The sequence below is a fragment of the Zophobas morio genome, unplaced genomic scaffold, assembly GCF_036711695.1.
Source record: "Zophobas morio isolate AGI-343-1 ecotype UQ-CSIRO unplaced genomic scaffold, CSIRO_AGI_Zmor_V1 ptg000006l, whole genome shotgun sequence".
Lineage (NCBI taxonomy): Eukaryota > Metazoa > Arthropoda > Insecta > Coleoptera > Tenebrionidae > Zophobas > Zophobas morio.
In genome coordinates, this window is record NW_026972111.1 from 6,828,042 (window position 1) to 6,836,670 (window position 8,629).

General features: G+C 35.9%; 1 protein-coding gene across 1 annotated transcript; it reads right to left on the reverse strand.

The window, feature by feature from the left end:
* Positions 1 to 4,364: 4,364 nt before the first annotated feature.
* On the reverse strand, positions 4,365 to 6,124 carry LOC135123777 (uncharacterized). The gene is made up of 6 exons (XM_064048655.1): positions 6,093 to 6,124; positions 5,693 to 5,797; positions 5,337 to 5,614; positions 5,019 to 5,290; positions 4,482 to 4,918; positions 4,365 to 4,401 (listed from the first exon to the last, which is right to left on the reverse strand). Exons 1-6 carry the CDS (start codon positions 6,122 to 6,124, stop codon positions 4,365 to 4,367), a joined length of 1,161 nt encoding a protein of 386 aa, XP_063904725.1.
* Positions 6,125 to 8,629: the final 2,505 nt, after the last annotated feature.

Genomic DNA, 8,629 nt, shown 5'->3' on the forward strand with positions numbered 1-8,629 from the left:
TGGTATCAAGTTAATTTTTGTAAAATGGAGTTTCCGTAAATAAATAAATCTAAATCTAAATCTAAATCGAAATGATCTTTCTAATATCCAGTATGATTTTGACCACTTCTATTTATTTTTATCATATTTTGAGTCACCTGCTATGGGACACCTCCTAGTTTCTTACTATTTCAAATTAATTACGACTTTCCAATATGCACGCTAATGTCGATACCATGGACTCGTGTTTCAGTGCAACAAATATCAGATCATATCGTCCAAATTAATATTCAACGTCAGTTTTATTGTCATGAGTTGTTAAACTTTTTAACTAATTGAACGCCGCGCCGTTTCATTATTTTTAGTAGTCGTACCGATACGATAAAGAACACATTTCATAATTCCTGCAAAACTCTTAGATAAGTAAAAACATGGTACTCACATAGGTACTCAACCTTATGTCAGAATTGGATGCTCAAAGTGCGTCAAGTGTACAAAATTACCCCACGAACAAAAATATTCCACACTACGTGTTCCCTTTTTTCACACTTTTTGCATCAAACGCATAAATGCTTGACGCGACCATTAGACAAACCGAAGACCAGTCGACATCACACTCGGCTTAAACCAGTAGTCGTCCGTGTGCCCATTTAACCTTTTCAGTATTAATGGTCCGTCATTTGTTCAACTGGTACGTTGCATTAGTTGAAGGGAAGTATGCACACGCATGTTATGCTGAATTCCATCGAGAGGTGAAGAATGTGTCTGTACAGGGTCGTTTTTCACCAAGAAATTACTTCGCTATCATATACTTTGAAATCGGAATGACATCGCTGTGCCATTTATAAAGCGGATATTTTTAAACGGCTTTGACTGTGTAATAAATTGAGATACTTATGTTATTAGAATTAATAAAATGTGAAACGTACTACCGTTGCGCAATTTCGATAGCTCTTTTGGTGCTGCCGCAATCGCTGATTTGTGCTTGTTGGTGGGACGTTAACAGAGGCCGCCTTATGAAGATGTTCGATTTTTTTGAGGTAATACAAAATTTATTGAGACGTGTTAACACAAAAGAGCGACATTAAATTTGCATTAGAATTGGATTATTGGAGGATGCGTGTTTATGCAGGATGTGTTTATTAAAATTTAATCGGATTGTTCTGTAACAGGTTGTTGATTTTCCGGTGAGCGTTTTCCTCAGTTGTTACTAATTAATAATGGCTCATAATTTGTTGCTAAATCGGTTATTCCGGAGAATTAATTTTAGTGTCTGAAAGGAAATAATAAGTAATACGAGTACCACGTGTAGTTAGAATTATCGGGTAAACATTTAGTTTAACGAAAACTATGTTACCTGGCAGTCGAGCCATTTTTCTTTGTTAGCTTGATTGAACCAAATTACTAAAAGGTAACAGCGTTTGAGTGTTTTAAAATAAATGAAGAAGTGATTACAAATGCATTAAATAAAAAAAAATGAAATGGCGCCTCGAGACTGGATAAAAAACACTGTCGATTAAATTTTCTTGCGGTTCTTCAGGCTATGAATCTTTATTAAAATTAAATTATTTGTTGCAATCTTTAGGTACATCGGAAAATGAAAGATGTCAAATTCTACCCAGGTATAGATATTACGCGAATTATTTTATTATTTAAATTTAAAAGTTAAAAATTTTAAAGATTATGAAAAAGATATTGTATAGATTTTTATTTAAATATGCTATCATTTTTGTCTTCGTCCAAATTTTTCGAGGAATTTCTTCGACCAAAAAATTTTCATGAACGTCGATTTTTCGTTAAATACATAAATGGAAAGTGTCAGCAACAAGTAGTTGGGATTCACAAGATTAGCGATGTGCCAAGAGAAGTAGCTAAATTTTTAAAATTGGAAAATCGTAATGAATATAGCGGATATTGCCTACGTCGCACGTCTGCCAGTCTCCCTGTAGATGCTGGAGGTAACATTATATCTCTCAAGAGACACGGAAGGTGGAAATCGAATAGTGTAGCGGAGGGGTACATAGAGGAATCAGTGAAACACACTGTTATATATATTAATCAAGTTACAATGTTAAAAAACAAAAGACGTTATTATTATTATATTTAGAATAATTTTAGAATTGTGACATTTCAATGAAATAAAGAATAATATAAAAAATATCTAAACTGTTAAATAAACAACAGTTTTCGGCGACGAGTGTTTAAAAAACATGGCGGAAGATTTATCAGCATTAGTAACAGCCCTTAGTAGATTGGTTTCTATATTACAAAACCAACGAACATCGACTGCAAGTGTACAAGAAGGCTATAACTTTCGACGGATTTGATGAAAGCGTTGAAAATTTTGAGAGTTACAGTCAAAGACTCGAACATTTTTTCACATTAAGAGGTTCGCATAAAAACGACAAAGAAACTAGTGATCCCAAAGTTATGGTATTAATAAATTGTTTGGGCAGCAGACATTACAAATTACTTGCAAGTTTGACCTCTCCAAAACTACCAGCTACAGTTAACCTACCAAGAATTAATGGATCTTCTAAGAAATCATCTTCCACCGAAGAAAGATGTTTTAGCTGAACATCATAAATTCTTTTCAAGAGTTCAACAACCAGGTGAATCAATTTCTACATTCGTTGCAGGATTGAAAGAATTAATTAAAAATTTTGAATTCAAAACGGAATGTAAAGAACAAGAACCTCTTTGTTTTACTTGTTCGAAATCTGTGATCGACATGTTACTACGAGCTCAGTTTATCCGAGGACTACAAGGTTCCAGCATTAGAGAAAGAATTCTTCAATTAGTAAACGTTTCGTTTGATAAAGCATTAGAAACAGCATTGGCAATCGAAGCTTCAAGATTCAAAATCGGGAAGTTTATAACAACTCATCACATGCGTCAAATAATGTTCATAAAATTGGTTTTACTAAAGGACAATCAGCATCAAAATATAATCAAAATAGATCTTCACACAAATAAAGCATGTGTTCTACATTACTTCAAAAAAATCGACAAACTCTCAAAAACGTCGACATCGGTTTAAATTCCTCTGTTGATGAAGAATTTCAAATAAATAATATTATCGACATCTTCAATAGTTCTTCGTCAGTTTATGAACCAAGAATGTTCATTACAGTACAAATTCTTGGCAAACCAGTTAAATTTGAGTGTGATACCGGCAGTCCAGTCAGCATCATTTCAAAGAAAATCTTCGATGCATTGAATCTTAAAGTGACTCTTCGAAGTACAAATATTCAATTTCGTTCCTATACAAAACAAATATTTAAACCTCTGGGTTACATACGAATAACTGTTACATATAAAAAGAAGGAGTTCATGGAAGATTTATTTGTCGTTTATGATTATGGTACAGCCATTATGGGAAATGGATTCGAAACCTACAGATAAGTCTTCAGGATTTTTATTCTATTTCTACTCGTCAACCATCAATGTCAGAAATTTTCAATCAATTCAGCGACGTTTTTCAACCAAAAGTTGGTGAAATTCCAAACTATCAATGCTTTTTATCTCTTCGAGAAAATGCACAACCAATTTTTATAAAGCCTCGTCGAGTTCCTTACGCTCTCCAAGAGAAAATAGAACAGGAATTAGATGACTTAGGAAATCAAGGTATTATTAAGAAAACCGATCACTCCGAGTGAGGAACACCTTTGGTTATTGTGACGAAGAAGAATGGTGACATTAGACTGTGTGCTGATTACAAAGTAACTATCAACAATGCACTTCAAGGTAACAGTTATCTTATTCCCAGAATAGAAGATACTTTCAATAAAATCAAAAATGGTAAATATTTCTGTACATTAGACGTCTTCAAAACATATTTACATGTTCCTGTTGAAGATGAAAGTGCACGAATACAAACAATTTCAACTCATCGAGGTACCTATTTAGCTAAACGACCCTTCTTTGGTATCAAAACGGCTCCAAATGAATTTCATAAAGTCATCGATCAAATTGTTCACGATTTAGGAGGTACCACAGCGTATTTTGATGATATAATGGTTCAAGGTTCTTCTATTGAAGACTGTAAATTTCGTTTAATTAAAGTTCTTGAAAGATTACGTAAATATAAGCTGCATCTGAATCGAGAAAAATGTGAATTTGTCAAGAAGAGAATTCAAAATTTGGGTCATGTCATTTCAGAAAAAGGACTCGAAAAATGTGAAGATAAAATCAAAGTGATCATAGAAGCACCAAGGCCGAACTCTTTAGAAGAACTTCAACGTTTTCTTGGAATGGTGATGTATTATACAAAATCTATTCCCAGTGCATCCAGCATGTTATATCCATTAAACCGTGTGTTAAGAAAAGACACAAATTTTAAATGGTCTATCAGTGATGCACCGACTTTAATTCTGAAACTTCGATTAGTTAAGAATCCTTTTATCCATTCTAGTAACAGTCCTGTAATGCCATAGTGTCGAAGTTTTAACAGAAGAATTGTTATTGGAACTTTGTCAAAGGCTTTACAAAAATCAAAATACACAACGTCGGTAGCAACACCACGGTCGAAATTTTTGGTCCAATCTGATACGGCACAAAGAAGATTTGTGGACACAGGCTTTTTTGGGACAAATCCGTGCTGTTCGGCAGGAAGGACGTTGTTTGCAAGCCGAAACTTTCTTATCTCATCGGAAATAATAGATTCCATGATTTTGGCTATGATCGCAGTGAGACTAATCGGTCTGTAGTTCACAGCTTGAAATTTATCGCCTTTTTTAAAGATCGGCTTTACAATGGCCAATCTCCAATCTTCAGGAAGTTGACTGTTTTGAAAAGATTGTGTCATTAAAATCTTCAAAGGTATGCAAACGGTCTTAGCACATTTATTAAGAACTGTCGGAGTAATCCCATCTGGTCCAGGTGAGCAAAATTGACTTTCGGTGTAGATAACAGAGGTATTGTGTTTGTTACTGTCTCTCTAGTATAAGATTGCGCAAAAGTCTCAGCAAATAAGTTGGCAATGATTTCGTCATCAGTTACTATGACGCCATTCTGTTACGAAGTTGTGGATTTCTAACAGGTCCGGTGATCCTATTACGAATATATTTGTAGAGTATCTTTGGATCTTTAGAATTAGCTACACGGAGTTCATAAGTTCTTTTAGCCGCTTTTATTTCTACAGATAGACGGTTTGAATAAGCCCGATGAGCTGCATAGTCAGTGTCAGATCGGCTATTCTTGAATCGTTTCCACAATGCTCTCTTTTTACAAACCATCTGGAGTAATTTTTTACTAATCGACGGTTTGTTCGTTGAACGAGGCACAGTTTGTTTGACAGTATTTTTGTCAACTAATTGCACTAAGTTCTCTTTAAATATGATCCAGTTATCATTTACCGACGCGGAACTCAGCAGTCTCCCAGTCCATATTACTGATGTCATGGTTCAGCACTGCATAGTCAGTATAAAATTTAGTGTGGACTGTTTTCTTACCCTGAAGATTACAACAAAGTCGCAGCTGTGCTGACAAAGTAACATGGTCAGAAATACCAACAGGAGAGCCGTAATTCAAATTTGAAAGAAGATTCACGTCTGACAATATTATGAGATCAAGGGTCGACGGCGTTTGATTCTGTCTGTATCTTGTGGGTTTATTAACAAGTTGATGTAAATGACTATTGTTTATGAAATCAAGTAATAGTTGAGAAGATTGGTCCGGAGCGTAATTAGCGATTCGTATCCATTTTATTTACGGCGTATTAAAGTCTCCGAAAATAAGCAGATTGTCATGGCCATTTGCCAATTCGGTCAGGGTTCGAAACAACTGAACATCGATCGCATATGTCGTTGAAGGAGTCCTATAAATGCAGCTTAGTACGAAACACAATTGACGATTGGAAATTTTTATAAATAATGATTCGACATTATCAATCACAATATCTAGAGGTGATATAGGAAAGGTGGAAACTATTTGCGTTGACAAATAAATGCATACACCTCCTCCTCTTCCTGATTTACGATCTGATCGGTAAAGAATATAATTTGGTAATGATACAATTGAATCAGTGATATTTGAATTCAACCAAGTTTCAGTTATTAAGAGTAGGTATAGTAGGTTTTTGCTGCGTAACGAGAGCTGTTAAATCATCAAACTTTGCGGTCAAAGATCCAAGATTAGTGTACATAATTGAGCAGTTAAAAAATGTTTCGCCTTGTGACATGAATATGTACTATTAAAAGAATTCTAAGTTAGGTTCGCCACCAGACCAAGCCTCGTAAAGGTCATAGGATTTTTTAAGCTTACGCTGAACTTTGACCACACGGTTCTTGATACATTTATGCGTCAATTTAGGGTAAACTTTGTACAACATTTCGAGTAGGCCATCAATATTCATTGTATATGCAAAAGCAACAGTAAGTATGTCAGATTGTCCAACGTCTTCTTCCATAAATTTGACCAAAGATTCAAAATCTATCGGAAAAGACGAATCTGGTAAGTCAAATAATTCCTTGGCAGATTCAAGTAACTCAGGGACCCCAGTAAGACTTTCTGTAGAATCGCATGTTTTTATCTTCTTCTTTGACGTACCAGCTAAATCTTGAACACGAGTTTCTTCTATAGGATTATTTACAAGATTCGACACTTAAAACAAGTTTGATCACCGAGGGTGAAAAATATTCTGTACTCAGTCTCTTCGTACTTAATGAGCGTGGACGAAGGAAGATCAATCTCGTCGGTAGGCTCAACAAAGATTTGTCTTCTGAAACTCAAAACGTGGCTGCAGGTCTCGTTTTGGATGCTTGCTCTAAGAAAATTCATAGGCGACACCGTTTTGTATCCAAGCCTTTTAATAATGTTTTCAAGTACAGAATGTGGAATGGTAGGGCAGACGTTTGAAAGAATGATGCGTTTCGCAGGCGATATAAACCGCCTGACTCTTGTTTTATAATCTTGGATTTTTATATTGGAATGCTCTGTAACAATCTGGTCGACCAAATCCTTGCTACTGAGATAAATACATATTCTATTGTTAGCTATGCGAGAAGCAAATAGTATGTTTTTAGGTTGTATAATTTCTCCCACTGCAACGACATAGTCTGTGAGTTTCAGGTCACTAATTACATTTAGGACAATGGCTTGTTCTTTTTTTGGGAATTGAAAAGTTGAATTTGGACTTGTTGAGATCTTGGCAGAACCCAGCCAAACGGCTGTTTATTGGGTTGCCGAAAAATCAGGGGAACACAAGTAGCTTATCTGACCACTAGTATCACTGTTTTGATAATTCAGGTTAACAAAAAGAGTGCAAACGGATTCTAGGCCTTCTTAACCAGTTTACAATACGATGCAAAGATGATACCTTTATAACTGCTACATCTTGAGGTGTGGTAGATGCCAATACACAAAATCAACAATTAATTCGATTTAAATCACCGACACAGGCAGCTTTTTCTTGCAGCACTTTAATCGACCTCTACACTCGTTCTTTCTCAATATCTAATCAAAGATGTAACTGAAAATGAAATAGCAGAACCATTGACAGACATTGTTATCACTGCTATTACAAGGGATAATAGTGACGGCAAATCGTTAATCCAATTTTCTGAAAGTTGTTCTAATTTTACATTTAATATCAATTTTAAAATTTAGAAATTATGTAAAGTGTTTAATTTATTAATAAAATTATAAAATATTAAAGACAACATTTTTAATATTATCAAAATTGACGAAAAAATATAGTTTGAGATTAGTTATTATTTCTTTTAATCCTAGGATTAAAAGTGAATGTTGCCTTAGTAACGCAAGTTTTTTTCCTAATTAGAAAAATGTCGACTTTTAGTGTTGAAATTGTCATTAAAAATGTCATAGACTGCTACGTCATATGTGTAATGTGTAACATTAATAATTCGTTAACCAATTAGGTACTGTTCCCAAATATGCAAATTCAAAGCGCAAGAACTCTCCTTTAGGAAGCAGCTTTTCCAGAATAATACACGCTCATTCTTAGTTGTAACTGGCTAAATAATACAAGTGTGAATAAAATATGTAAATTGCGAAAATCAATCGCGCCGTTTACTTCCGCACCCGACCACAGCATCTCCAGCAAACGCTCCGTGCACAAAACAAGCAAAACTCCCAAGTTTAAGCAATGTTCGTGTCTTGCGTTCGCATCGAAATCACCGCCATCGCCACCGTGCACGTTACCTGAATCATAGTCATTAAAATGATCTCTGCTGCGAGGGTCGCCGGCGGCGCGTTTCGTCATTCGAACAGAGGCAGCACGCCGCAGCGCAGAGTGCCGTTCGTCGTCCGTCCGTCGGCTCCGGTCTCCGGTAGTTTCTCTCTGGTCTCGACCCGTACCCGTACCCGTACCCGTTCAGCTAGCTTAGCATTCCTCGATAATAAGCTCAGATAATTGAAGATGCCAAGTACGATACCCCGACCGGCCGACCGTCCGTCCGACCGAAACTAATCATCGCGGCACCGACAAGTCTCTGAAAGACGAACCTTCTTGTGTAAACTTCCAAACCGATCGCTCGCGGTTCAGAGGATCAGCTGCTGGCGCATCGGTTTGGTTTTATTTATGCTTATCATTGGGGTTTTGGATTTGGTTCGGGATTTTTGTATTGTACTCCGTTTACCGAACAGATGGAGTTGGAAAAGTGTGTGGTACTCACCAGTAACTGAGTCC

What these genes read in the sequence shown, in the direction of transcription:
- LOC135123777 (XM_064048655.1), bottom strand. Translation starts at nt 6,124, where the DNA reads ATGTACACTAATCTTGGATCTTTGACCGCAAA. An exon ending in CTTGGATCTTTGACCGCAAA is followed by an intron (nt 5,798 to 6,092) that starts GTTTGATGATTT and finishes CTGCATTTATAG; the next exon opens with GACTCCTTCAACGACATATG. An exon ending in GTAATAGGATCACCGGACCT is followed by an intron (nt 4,919 to 5,018) that starts GTTAGAAATCCA and finishes ATCTTATACTAG; the next exon opens with AGAGACAGTAACAAACACAA.